Source organism: Phoxinus phoxinus, assembly GCF_949152265.1.
Source record: "Phoxinus phoxinus genome assembly, chromosome: 2".
Classification (NCBI taxonomy): Eukaryota; Metazoa; Chordata; class Actinopteri; order Cypriniformes; family Leuciscidae; genus Phoxinus; species Phoxinus phoxinus.
The window spans coordinates 35,178,949-35,193,662 of record NC_136877.1 but is presented as its reverse complement, the minus strand read 5'-3'; the positions used below and the strand labels follow the sequence as shown (position 1 = coordinate 35,193,662).

At 37.0% G+C, this 14,714-nt stretch overlaps 1 protein-coding gene across 3 annotated transcripts in view; it reads right to left on the bottom strand.

Annotated features, from left to right (window-relative positions):
- igdcc4 (immunoglobulin superfamily, DCC subclass, member 4) overlaps nt 1-14,714 on the bottom strand; it is a 70,506-nt gene that overhangs the window by 18,437 nt on the left and 37,355 nt on the right. For 2 of the 3 annotated variants that reach the window (XM_079590207.1, XM_079590208.1), the window contains 5 exons: nt 12,450-12,583; nt 5,025-5,156; nt 3,102-3,254; nt 2,515-2,925; nt 327-491 (listed from right to left, as the gene is read on the bottom strand). In XM_079590207.1, coding sequence (XP_079446333.1) covers nt 327-491; nt 2,515-2,925; nt 3,102-3,254; nt 5,025-5,156; nt 12,450-12,583 — 995 coding nt within the window. The remainder of the gene's footprint in view (nt 1-326; nt 492-2,514; nt 2,926-3,101; nt 3,255-5,024; nt 5,157-12,449; nt 12,584-14,714) is intronic. The other variant, XM_079590209.1, reaches the window with a different exon arrangement.

Below are 14,714 nucleotides of genomic sequence, written 5' to 3'. Positions count from 1 at the left end.
CTGTCAATGACGCAATATCCGCGCTATCCTCTATTTCCGCTCGTACTGCCATAGCCATGACGTAATCATGCCGACAGACGTGGACAACTGCGTAGTGCGTAACGTTTAGCTGCACGCTGTTCTTATTTTGTTCAAACATTATGGATCATGGCAAGCAGACTTTGGGACAGTTTTTTTAGGAGAACTACAATAAGGCTCAATATTGGCGGGGCGCTTGTTTCTCTGGTGCATAAGGTCTATACATATCATAAAAATACTACTTTTAAATGTGTCAACATTCCTTATCACGTTGAAAACCTGACCTCTACCCATTAGTCAGTGCTCACCATCCTCTAGCATCTCCACAGTAACGGGCTGTGACGGGCGGCTGGCCCCCATGGGCGAGTAGGCCACTACATAGAAGGTGTAGGCTGTGTGAGGGAGCAGCTCCTTTACATGCAGCTCTGTGGTGTCGTTATTCACCGCAAACTGATACTCCATGTTGTCTGAGCCTGAAAACACACAATTTATAGAACACACAAATAGTAAATAGCCAAAATTTGTTTGTTTTTTTGTTAGTCTTTTGGGTATGAGTTTCTAAATGAGGAGAAGAGTGACCCCATCAATAACAGCAGGAGCTAACATTACTTATGGCATTTGTTCTGTACAGCAGCGATCTATGAAGTGGATTGGCTTCTGCAAAGTAATGAGACAAGATTTTTCTCTGTGGACTGATCCACTTAAGCTGGCTACACTCAGTGTAATGAGAAACACGGCAGGGTCAAACAGGGACGCCAGTAACAAAATAGGAAAGAGCTCAGAAAGTTTAGGAAAATTTGAGAACAAAATCATATTTTCCAAATTTTGTTCTAATGTGTTATTTTAGTATTATTTATATACTATTGTATTTATTCATATTTTGATTTGACTTTTTTATACTTTTAGTTTTCATTTCAATTCTAATTTTTTAAAATATATTTCTATTATTTCAGTTTAAGTTTAGTTGCCAAAGCAAAAATTATGATTTTTTTTTTTCATTTTACAATTTTCCTTTTAACATGTGATATTTCTATTGTATTTTATTTCAACTTTATTTCAATTAAAGTGGACAATTGTAAATAGTTTTAGTTAAGAATAATAACACTGATTTAAACAGATAACTGGTTCCCATATTCAATATTCAAAATCTGTTTTATTTTTTTTATAAACGTTGAACTTAAAGAATATTTTAGAACACATAAAGCATTCCAGCATTATTTTTTTTAAGCAGCACTACATTGCCACTACTGAATGTACAGTATAACCCAAGCAGTGTCCTTTGATTACAGAAAATAGTTATTTTCATACAGCTTACAACCAACTGTCAGACTGTAAATCTCTGTAATTATTGACTGTTTGACAATGTCTAGATAAAGATAATCATTATGCATTTTGTCAGTAGTATTTTAATACTTATGTAACAGTCATATTTATTTTCCAAATTATAGTAATTTTCTTGAATTTTCTCAGCCAGTTAATGGAGGGTTTCGGGTAAGCGGATCCACAGCAGCTTTGGAGCCTACGCTCTGTTATGTATCGTCATCATTGTCTCACGTTCTTATTGGTTTGCAAATGGGGGATTTCACGCGTAGGGAAATCTGTCCGCTCGCCCAAGTAGAAAAATGTGCTGTTGCTGCCAGATCTAGGTCAACGAAAATCACATTGTATTTGATAGAAAGCTACCAAGACTAATTTCAAATTAAAAAAGTCAAACTATTTTCAGAGTATTTCATTTTCTCCATAGGGAAATATCTTTTTTACAAAAACGGTTTATAAACTGTTAAAGACATACATACTGTAACTATCAAGGTTGTTAATTAATAGTCTGCGTTTTTTTAGTCATTCCATTATTTCAACTTTTTTTTTTTTTTTAAAGAACACTTTTTTAAGAAATACTATTTTTATTTATTATAATTATATTTACTATAATTATATTTGACTTTTTTTTTATTCTTAATAATAAAAAAAACACTTCCAGCATACATTTAAATTGACACCTGCCATGGTGTTTTTTATTTGTCGTCTCAGATTTAGATGTGTTTCCTAAGCTGAAGCACAGTACCATTTAAAGGTGAAGTTTGTAGTTTCAATTGTGACGGCATGTCACTCTCAACAGGTAAATACAGACTACTTAAAAAAAAAAAAGGTCCAACATTTTAGGAATACTTTTAGCTGTGTTGCTATGTGTCATGAGAGTAAGCAACAGAGCAGCTAACACTCCGTCTAGAGTGAATGTGAGCGTCTCTCTTATTATAAATACATCTGCACTAGGTGCATTTTTGACATTACATGTACGGAGCAGCATACCCGGTTAAAGAAGTCATCGCTCACCACTGATATATATAGTCAAGGCCAAATATTATATGCACCTCTAAAAATACTTATTATTGTTATAAATGTATTATTTATTTTATAAATGATCTCATGATTAGGTAATGGAATTGCATTTCTTTTTACCCATTCTGAATTATGAAACACACACACACTCACTCTCACCTGCCGTGCGTTGGTAGTGTACTGAGAAGCCGATGATCTGGTCAGTATTGTGTTCAGGTGGGTCCCAGGTGAGCAGTGCTGAAGTGCTAGAGTGGGGTGTGGCCGACACATGACGAGGAGGACTTGGCAGCCCCTCCCTCACGATGACGGACAGCTTGGCAGTGGCACAGGCGGTGCCCAGGCTGTTGGCAGCAATACACTGGTAGTATCCCGCATCGTCCAGCCGCAGCTGGTTGATGAGAAGAACACCAGGGTTCTGAGTCTTAACCCGGGCATTAGACTGGACCGGTTCTCCATTCTTGAGCCAGCGCAGAGCAGGGGGAGGGTCACCAGAACTATTACACACAAACCGAGCCGTATTCCCCCGAGACAGGGACACTGCCTCTGGGGGCTGGAGGATGACTGGTGGAGCTGGGCAGAATAAGAGTGGGGGGAAAATACAGTGAGAACAACACATTTATTAATGTAGGTTAATGTTAATATAAATGCTATTGTTCATTGGATTATCTACAATCCCTCAGTAATGTATCCAGTATTCATTCAGAATATGCAAGATCTGTTAAAAGAAAACACACACACACAATTACCTAGTACTCGAAGTTCAGCAGGAGATGAGATGAAATCTCTGGTCTTGGGTTTGTTGGCACGACACACATACACTCCAGCATGGTGACTGCGGGTGTCAGGAATCACTAGGTTGGTTGCCAGGACAACCACATCAGTAGCTATAGGCTTTCCATCTAGTGGTTGTGTAAAAAAAAAAAAAAAAATGCATACAACTATAAAGAAAATAGGAAATAAATCAATCAAGAAAGCATTGAGACATTGAAAATTTCTTCAAGTATGTCCATAGAATAAACGGCACCCTTGAAAAAGCTGTGCGTTGGTAGTGTACCGAGAATCTGGCATTCAAGTCTTTTGTACACTTTTAACCCTCACGTTGTTCCAAACACAATACAATAACAATGAATGGGGGCCGAAGGTTTAGTTTCAATAAAGGACGCAAAAGCACCATAAAAGTATAAAAACCTGTTCATACTAAATTTTCCTTTTGTGATCCATGGCAGAAAGAGAGTACGTGTCTGTGTGTGTATGGAACAACACGAGGGTCCAAAAATCACAGATGTTTCATTTTGAGTGAACTATCCCTTTAAGCTGTTAAGAAAAATGTGCATCCCATCCAGGTGTGCAATGAGCAATGTGAACAGACAGAGGTCAGTACAGCACTGGAGGAGGAACGGCATGCATTAACGATTCTTAGACACTGACCGTCTGCGGCTGCCATATTAGCACTCAAACAAAGAAAAGAAAAAAGACACCTTTTGCAATTTACAACATCTTGTTAATTTTTTTATGAAACCTAATGAGAATAATGCTCTCAAAGTTATAAAGCCTTGGCATCAATGTGGAGGAAAGAGGACAAAATGAGGTCCGTAATGAACCTGGGTGGAAGCAGTAACAGTGAGGCTGATGGGTGGGTAGTTGGGGTGTCTGCTGCAGCAGAGCCACGTGTCTATAAAGCAAACGTATAAGCTCACTCTATAAATCACAGATATGTGGGGTTCATTTCTATTGTTTTATGCAGGCACCAAGTTCACAGTGGACACAACACTTATTACAATTTGGTCATTCAGCTGACACTTTTATTCAAAACAACAATGCACTTATTAGCACAGTGTCTCTGTCTCCCAATCAACCAGGGGTTTACGGGCACATCAATGATTATTTAAGGATTTTTCACCAGGTTTTGAACCTACCGGGCTCTCCTACTTCAAACTGACTGACCCGGTTAGTTTGGGTCCTCTAGCCAAACCGAGCCCAAAAGGAATTCATGAAAGAAATTATTATATATTTTAATGGTTACACTTTATTTTAATAGTCCACTTTAGACTTTCTTCTAAGTACCTTTGCATCTACATGTAAACTACTAATCATTAGAGTATAAGTGGACAGTCTGCTTAATACCCGCTTACACTTTATTTTGATGCTCCCCCAACAGACATTCTACTGACTATAAGTAACTTTGCAACTACCGGTACATGTCAACTTATTCTACTAACTCTAACCCTAACCTAACAGTCTACTAACAATCTAAAGGTCCTTGCACAGAGTCTGAAATTAGCGGTTAAAATTTTCACACGTTAAAAAATAAATACGACATCACGTTATATCAATCGCGCTTACACACTGCCTCCGAAACTTTCGTCCGTCATAAAACAATTCGGATCGGGTTCGATTTTCGGCATTTTTCGTAGCAAATAGCAAGCATTTTGAATGGTGTTTGACAATTCAGAGCCACCGAATGACGAATACGAAAATACACATGTGAAAATTTCGGACTCAGTGTGCAAGGACATAAAGTGTGCAAAGTATCTTACAGTTAGTAGAATGTTTAAAGTGGACAATTGAAATAAAATGTAACTATAACAAAATGTACTACATATACAATTTCACACAAATACGATATGGATGCATGCGCGTAATACAGTATATTTGTGTTTGCGTCTTACCCTGTCTGCTCCATGACACGAAGGGTTTGGGCTCACCCTGAGCCATGCACTCCATCACAGCTGGACGACCCATGACCACTGTAGAGTTCCGCGGTGGAGCCACAATCACCACCTCACTCTCCTGAGACAGACCTACACATGTCAGACACAGACTATGAGTGTGTTTGTGTAAATGATCCTTCACCATCAGGCACAGTGGTTTGCTTGAGTGAAAGCAACACTAGGTGAAGCAAGAAACCCAACAGAGGATTCAGTTTCCTCTTCTGCTCACAAGAAGTGAGAGAGACAGAGATAGAGCGAGATATGTAGACAAGGAGGAAAGAGTAATGAAATATAGAGAGGCAAACTTTGAGGCCAAAGAAAATTGGTGTCATTTTTTATGGGTTGCAACTCTCATATATATATATATATATATATATATATATATATATATATATATATATATATATATATATATATATATATATATATATGCAGGGTGCGATTTGCCGGGGGGGATGCGTGGGATTTCCCCCTTTCTGGTCAATGTATCCCTGCCTCTGCTTAATTATTTGTATCCCCGGTGGGGATAAATTTATCCCCCCCTCAAAGTGATCATAGTGCTACTAGGGGCGAGACGGATCACAAAACTTATCACGGATTCGTGGTTTGATTAAAGTCAATTTTATTTTAAAATGATTACTCACTCACTCTTGAGCGTCTGGCGCGAGTGATTTCAATGTAACGCGCGTCTAGAGGTCCTGCGGCGTGGTGTTTAGCGCGGTGCGGTAGACGCGAGCCTCATTCGCGCATCCAGTTTGCGCGAATGAGGCGAATTGCTAATACAGATCATGTCTTTTCTATCATTTCACTGTAGCTCAGCATCGCGATCAGTGTTGTGCCAGTTCATACTTAAAAAGAACTAGCTCAAATTTCAGTTCACACATCTGATAATGAACTATTTCATGTTCATAGTTCTTTTTTTTTTATGAACTAAGTTCACATATCTAACACGTTCATTTGTTAAATTATTTTAACAAAGATGTAGGCTATTATTATTATTAATAATGTTATTTCAACACAATATCTCGTTATTTCGAAATAATATGTGTGCGTGTAGCCTATTGATTTTTATTAATAAACAAGTGTTTTCTCTAAAAGTGTCGATCGCCATCTCCGTGTGAACGCGCTTATAGAGAGAAATGCACATAAATAAGCCTAATAATGGATTACATAATCAGAGAGTAGCCTTTTTCTTTTTTCGTTTTGAATGATTTCGTTTAAAGACATTTCAAGCTTTGTGTATTTGATGTATTTGTCATGTCTGTGTGAGGCATACACGGAGTTTCGTTAAGGATGTGCTCTAGTTCACGTGCAATAGCCTACAAGCTTGAGCGCGCGGGCGCCTCCGTTAGGCTATATTTGTTTCGTCGGCCTATTCATTAAATACAGGCAATTGGTTGATGAAAATTTGATTAAAACTAAGATACAATTTATACAAAACGAAATTCACTTTAAAGAAAGGCTTTCTATAACAACTTCAACTTCAACGGTCAAAATCATGTCTGACGCTCCATGTCTCATATTGCGCATCCTATCTTACTCGGTCGTGCTGTTCACTTTTCATAAATCAAATGGAAATCAATGAAAAAAAAAAAAACATAATATTTTAACAAATATGAAACGCGCTTTTTTAATGGCTACAACAGTAGGCTATAGTAGGCCAGGCCTACATAGCCTACTCTCTATTTGTACAAATTTCTGCACATTAATTTAATTCTGAATTTTGCACACACAAGTTGAAAGGCATTTGTTCAAATCAAGTTCACGGATAATTGTGCGTGCATTTATTAGCCTAATCATTATGATACTAAAATCCTAACAAATAGGCTATGCTATGTACAAAAAATCAGATGAGCCAATAATATGAACGGTTAAGCATTTTCCTCCCATAGAAAACCATTAGGCTATAAGAACGCTTAATGCAGATTAGAATGTCCCCTTATTATGTCGAAATAACGAGATATCGATACTAGGCTACTGTGTCCACCGTGTCTCCTTTTTGATCAGCGGAAACGATTATTGCTTGTTTGGGATCTGACTGTCCAGCGTATTTGAAAAAGTTAAGCAAACTTTCCTGTCTTTTTGACATTTTTACCCTGAGTGTAACGACCGAGGCTAAGCAATCTCAACTCGTAGCCTACAACAAGCGCGCAAGTCATGTGTCACAAAAATTGAACACTAGGCTACACAAACAGTAATTTTTTTTTTCATTTAGGCAATTAATTTTAGTGACACAGGAGGTGCCGGATCCAATAAAAAAGGTTCCGGATCCAATGTCGGATTAAGCCCTGGTAAAACCTGACTTTTCAAATGAGCGTGAACGTGAACTGCGCGTGTGCTGCTCATTCCTGCCAGAGTGAGCGCCGCTCTCGTTCACGTTCATTGTATGAAAAGTGATTCGTTCAGTTCGGCGAAATATGAACGTCGTTCATTGAACGCGTTCATGCACAACACTGAGATGTAAAGTTAACGCTATTGCATGATCACAGTTCATATGTGTGGGGAAAGATAAGCTATTAGAGTAAAAATATTGCGTTAGGCTACTTCAGTTAATAAGAAAAAAGATTTTACAATTCCTCCAAATGCAGTGATGTTCATGTTCTCATGATCTATTTTTATGAATAATTTTTTTTCAAAACATCCCCCCCTCTGTTTTTTTCACAAATCGCACCCTGTATATATATATATATATATATTATACACACATACACACACTATATAAATAATATATAAAACAAATTATACTTTTATTTAACAAGGATGCACTAAATCAAATCAAATTTACTGTAAAGGGATTTATAATGTAACAAAAGATTTCTATTTTAAATCAACGCTGTTCTTTTAAACATTCTATACATAAAAGAATCATGAAAAAAATGTAGCACAACTTTTTTTTAATTATTAAGCAGCACAACTGTTTTCAACATTGATAATAATAAGAAAAATTTCCTGAACACTAAATCAGCATATTAGAATGATTTCTGAAAAATCATGTGACTGAAGACTGGAGTAATGATGCAAAAAATTCAGCTTCACAATTACAGGAATAAATTATATTTTGAAATATTGAAATAGAAACAGTTAAATTTGAATAATATTTCACCATTACACTGTTTTACTGTATTTTGATGATCAGCACTAAAGACTCAACAAAAACATATAAAAAAAAAATCTTACAGACACCAAACCTTTGAATGGTAGTGTGTGTGTTATGCTGTGCATGCACAGGATACACAACATATATATATTGCCATTAAAGTGAAATAACTGAACATAAACATACAAGCTTGATAAAAATTATCATTCTAGAAGAACATTTCAGATGGCACTTGGAGGCTTTTGCATCTGAAGTGACATACATACATATATATATATATTTAGTTTTGTAAAGCACATTAGGTTAACTTTGTATTAAATATGCATATAAATAAAGTTAAACTTGACTATAAACTATACATTCAGTGGTAAAGGCCCTATTCCTGTGGCCTAAGAAGAGCCTGCATGAATTCAGTAGACACACCCACAGATCATAATGAAGTAAAACATAAGCGTGCAGCTATGGATACGGTATGACGGTCATAAATGAATCCCTCTGATTACATACAGCAGCAATCACATATGCATGAGAGCCCAGGGATTTAAAATGGGTCAGATTTCTGTCTGAGGCTACAGGGTGCACCGTGTAAAAGCAGTTTACAGTGGACATGCGTCTGTTTTTTAAACAACCTGATAATGAGAACAACCGGCCACTACAGACCATGAATGCCTGCTTGAAGAACTGCAAAAGTTTGCTATACTGCTCTTTCAAGATAAAGTGAGTGTGTAACAAACCAACAGTATCAAGCAAACACAGATGAGCCAAACTACTGCCTCACATCTCAACGTGTGAATAAAATTGCACAATGACTGTTTCTGTGTACTTGAGCTGTCTGGTCTCGGCAAAATATGATTACCTCAAGGTGAAGATTGCTCTCTTTCTCTCGTTATTCAATTCAACATGTTTTTAATGGCAATACTATAAACATTAAATACTGAAAAAGCTGAGGAGATGTGCAAAAAAAGAGCAACACATTAATAGATAAGTTAGTAACCTAAAGGGTTAGTTCACCTAAAAATCCTCTCGGATTTCATCAAAAATATCTTAATTTGTGCTCCGAAGATGAACAAAGGTCTTACAGGTTTGCAAAAGACATGAGGGTGAGTAATTAATTACAGAAATACAATTTTTGGGTGAACTAACCCTTAAAGTTAGACAACACAAAGAACAACGACTGAAGTGTTTATGTAACATTGAAGACCATTAGCATTACATAAGATGTCTACATACACACAGGGTCACCATGGTGAAAAAAAAGGTACAGATAACATACTGGGATGATGCAGATAATACATATTTAGCCACATGCTAAAACGTATCTGGCAGTGTTGCTGTACGTCCATCTCTAAGAATTAGTTTTTGTCATGCTTGAAAAGCTGCATATTGGGGTTCTTCAATTCTTTACTCATTTCATTTATTTCTATTTCTCTCATTTGGCGTCAAATTCATTTTTTGATTGGCATATTGACATACTTTAATGCATATTGCCAAAAGAAAACAGATCTTTTTATTTTATCTCTAAAGCTCCATTGTTAGTAGTTTAGAAAATATATTAAGAACAGCTCACACAGAAGCCACTTTCAAACCAAGCAGCTTTTCTTTTAGTCAACTGACTTGAACTCAAAGCAAAATTTGCACAGGGAAATCTTTGGCCCTCACAAGAAGTTACAGATTGTGTTTCTGTACAGAATTCCTACTAAAATGACTTCAACAAAACAATGACTTCAAACACCTTAACTCTAGACCCTTGTCTCTGTCATTATATTTCTCTCATTCTATTACTCCTTCTATTGTTCTCTTTCTTTCCCTCAATATCTCCTTACTTTTTCTTAATTTCTCTCTTACTCTCATTCTATCTCTCAGACTCAGAAACATTCCACAAGACATTTAATTTTGTTCCAAAAGAGAGAGAAGAAGCTGAAGCACGATGAATGTGGAACAATTAGAAAGATGGCTTGAAAGATGAACGTGTGATATGGAAACACACACACACACACACACACACACACACACACACACACACACACACACACACACACACACACACACACACACACACACACACACACACACACACACACACACACACACACACACACACACACACACACACACACACACACACACACACACACACACACACACACACACACACACACACACACACACACACACACACACACACACACACACACACACACACACACACACACACACACACACACACACACACACACACACACACACACACACACACACACACACACACACACACACAGAAAATCATTAAGGTCTCTGGCTGATAACACAGAAGCATAATGGAAATGAGCAAAGGTCAGCATGGAGAAATAAGTACTGACTTCATAGCATTACCAATCCGTCTCCCTAGTCTTCCCACACTCTCTTTTATTTCATTTAGTTCTTTATCTCTCTAGCCTTCTCTGTCTTTGTTCCTCATCTCATTCCTCTCTTCCATCCCTCCTTTTGCCCACTCCATTTCATCAGCCGAGCAGCCTTAAGGACAGCAGGAAATCAATTCTGCCTGCAACACAGACCACCTCTGCAGAGGACACACACACACACACACACGATATTGAAACTTCACTTCAAATAAGACGACTCACATATGTTTCACAATTTAAGGGGTGATATCATGAGGAATCACATTTCCAATGTTCTTATGATATAAAAAATATATGAGTGAGTATTATGAAAATATACTTTAACTTTAATTTAAAACAGTCCACAAATCTAAATTAAGCTGAAAAATAGCTCATTTAATTTTTGTATGACATCTGGAAGGTGAATAAATTTGCACCAATGACCACTCATTTTTACACATTAGGACCATATGGTGTTTAGAAACCTAGCCTGTCCACCACGGTAAAATAATCCACTTGTTATATCATGACTTAACAAATACTCTTTCGACGTGCAAGCCTCCACTCCATTTAAAGTGAGAATACTATCTCAACAGACAAATATGAGCACTTTAAGCTAGGCTTTAAAATAAATAAATAAATAAATAAAAACAGTCTCTGGGCTCATGGCATCCCGGACACCAACATTTTAACGATTCAGAAGAAATTAATCACTGTCTGGAAATATTTGTCATGGAGATAAAGATTACGACGATCATGATATTTTGGAAGTTTTACAGCACAGCGCAAGTGTACATTAGCACCATTTGTTGTGTTCTTTTGGGATCTGATAGAGTGCTAGGACCCGGAAACGGTGATGTGTGACATCAGACTTAATAAGCGGAATGGGAGAAAATAGGATAGATATTATCATGCCTAAACAGTAAACCGACAAGTAAAATATGAATAAAATGTCACTGCCATGCTTCTAAAGTTTTCATTTCAGTCTGATATTTTTTGCCCATTTCGGCATAGATTGATGTGAAGCTGTCACAATATAATCTAGCTTTTGCAGAGAGACTGTTAAGGACGAAGCAACCTGCAAAGTTAATTTCACATTTCCCATACAAAAAGGCACTCTAAGAAAAGTCTTCAAAAATACAGCCCAATGTACTGTTAAAAGGATAGTTCTGTTAAAAGGATAGTTCTCCCAAAAATGACAATTCTGTCATCAGTTACTCACCCTCATGTCCCTCTAATAAAACCTGTATGACTTACTTTCTTCTGTGGAACACAAACGAAGATATTTTAAAGAACACTGTTGGTTCCCAAGGACTTCCATTATATGGACAAATATACAACTAAAGTCAACAACAACAAAAACGGTTTGGTTACCAACATTCTTCAAAAAACATATTTTGTGTTCAGCAGAAGAAATACTTGTCATTTTTGGGTGAGCTATCCCTTTAATATTCAGGAATTTACCATATCGATCTTTTTGCACAAGTGTTTTACCCGTATTCTGAATTACGCAGTGCATTGTGTTGTGTTTTAAATGTCTGTAAACTTAATGGTAAACATCCTGGTAATTTTGAGCCAGAACATTATCTGTTTTTCTACAGATTTTTTTTCTTACAGTGTACTTGGAGGGCAACACAACAAAAACAGACTATTTCATTCCAAGGGTCAGAGAGAGGGCAGAAAAACCAAGTTATAACTAACATTTTAACTAGCACTATTAAGTGGAAGTCTATAATTCCAATGTTTAATGAATTCTCCCAGAGTTCTAAATCACTAAAAGGCCATTACTGTGTGAGTCAGAGAGATGAGGTGAATGGAGCCTCAAGAGTCTGTGAGTTGAACAGATCACGAATAATGAAAAGCCATATATGATGGGGTAATTAGAAACAGGTTTTTGTATTATACCTGGGCTAACTGTGAGAGAAGCATCTTGGCTGAAGCGCTTGCGGGCAGAGTTGAAGGCCACGCAACGGTACAAGCCTTCATCTTCTTTAGAGACTCCTAAAATCTGCAGCACCCCATTAGGAAGAGATATGTATCTGTAAGAGAAAGAATGAGACTAGCGTTAGCATTTCTAAATCAACCGTATGTGTGTGTCAATATGTGTGGTTTTTTTTAATTCTAAATGGAAGCTTCTTTTAAGCTTTAGGAGGCTAGAAATCTGCCATTTATCCCAGCACTAAGCGCCAGTCAACTCAGATCAACATATAAAGCGGCAATATACACAAGCCATACTGAAGAAATAACATTGCGGGGGAGTTAAAAATGGAGAAATAAAGGGCAGAGAAAAGAAGTAGAAACAGATTTTTTGTCTACAGATGTAGGAGAACAGTCCAAAATGGCAGCTTGTATTTACAAAAGTCAATTTCTTTCTTCCACTCACTCTTTCTCTCTTTGTTTGCAGCGGCGAGGTCAGGTTGCACCACTAATATTCATTCTATAGTCATCTTTCTCCCCAAGAGACCGCTTTCAAATCCTCTTTTCATTCAGGACTGATATTATACACCATTAATCTTGTAGACTTATCCCCAAGAGCAAGACACTCTGGCAGAAAGGCCACAAAGACCAAGGTTGGGTGAATTTGTCCATCTGTGAGTGCGAGCGGGTTGAAACCGGGTGCATTTTAGAATTCAGAATTCATTGGGGCTGTGAGAGTTCAGCTGAGGACACGTCCACACCAGAGCTACACCTCCAGCGACACGGCAACCGCCTCAGCTGCGCTCGGGATGTAAATGAGAGAGGGACTGCAGCAGCCGCCAGAACACGACAGAGTGTATTAATGCACGGCTAATGTGCAAGTGCGTTCTCATTAATATGGAGAGGGGCTGTGAATACAAAAGACACTTTTTTTACCGATACAAAAGGAAGAATCTGATGCAAATGGAATGATCTCAGAAGCACGTCTCCAAATCTGAATCCCTTTTCAAGTTTGTTCTCATTTGTAATTCCAAACTGCTAGAGGAAAGATAAGCTGTAGGTCAAAAACCTCATGTGAAAATGCATTGACAAACTTATCAAGATTACTAGAACTTCTACTTATGTCGTGTACATTTACTGTGCGTACAACCTTAATTCACAATCTTACATCTAATGATTAAAAGTGTTAAACAGATGGTAATGAGTAAACGCATCTGTTTAGCTGTCTGTAATTTAGTGTCGAAAAGAGTCAAAGTCCTCAATGGAACGTAACATTTTATTTAATTAAAAAGTCAAGTCATCTTCATTTATAGCGCTTTACAGAGATAACGTATAATTTAAGGTAACAGATTGTTTTGGCTTTATAGCCGTTCTTGAATAATGTTATTTTCCAGCTAAAGTTAGTTTTGATTGATTCACTTCCGTCGAAAGGATAATTTGTTATTAAATTAGGGTCCGCTAAGACGACACCGTTCTCTCTAAACAAACTTCAAACGCGAACCTGTGATAAACTCTGATGGCACTCACGTGCGCAACAAGAATTAATCCTATAGTTATGTGCGTTGGAATATATCTGCGCATGTTTGCAATTCTCTACAAACCAAGCCTAAACAAACTACTTGTCCTGCCTATAAATTTGATACAGAATTTTATTTTATTTTATCACTACGGGGTAGATACGCGAATTTTCCACAATGCTTTATCTGTAGAGTGATAAAGGGATCCTTCATCGGGAGAGGCTAGTTGGCACTTCAGTGTATATAGTGTACATACACCACCGTTCAAAAGTTTGGGGCTGGTAAGATTATAATGTTTTCTGAAAGAAGCTGCAATTATTTGATAAAAAAATACAGTTTAAAAAAAGTAATATTGGGAAATATTATTACAATTTCAAATAACTGTTTTCTATTTGAATATATTTGAAAATATTGTACGATCCTTCAGGGAAAGAATAAATAATATGCTGATTTGGTGCTCAAGAAAGATTTCTTATAAATATTGAAAACAGTTGTGCTGCTTAATATTTTTGTGGAAACAGTTATATATTTTTTTCTGAAGTTTATTTGATGAATAGAAAGTTCAAAAGGATTTAATGCATCCATACTGAATAAAAGCATTAAAGTGCCCCTATTATGGTTCCTAATTTGTTTTGTAGGTCTCCTAAAATAGGTTTACATGCATCCAAGGTCAAAAAACAATTCAGTTTTCTCATTATATACATTGCAAATCACCACATTTCTCAAAGAGTCAGAA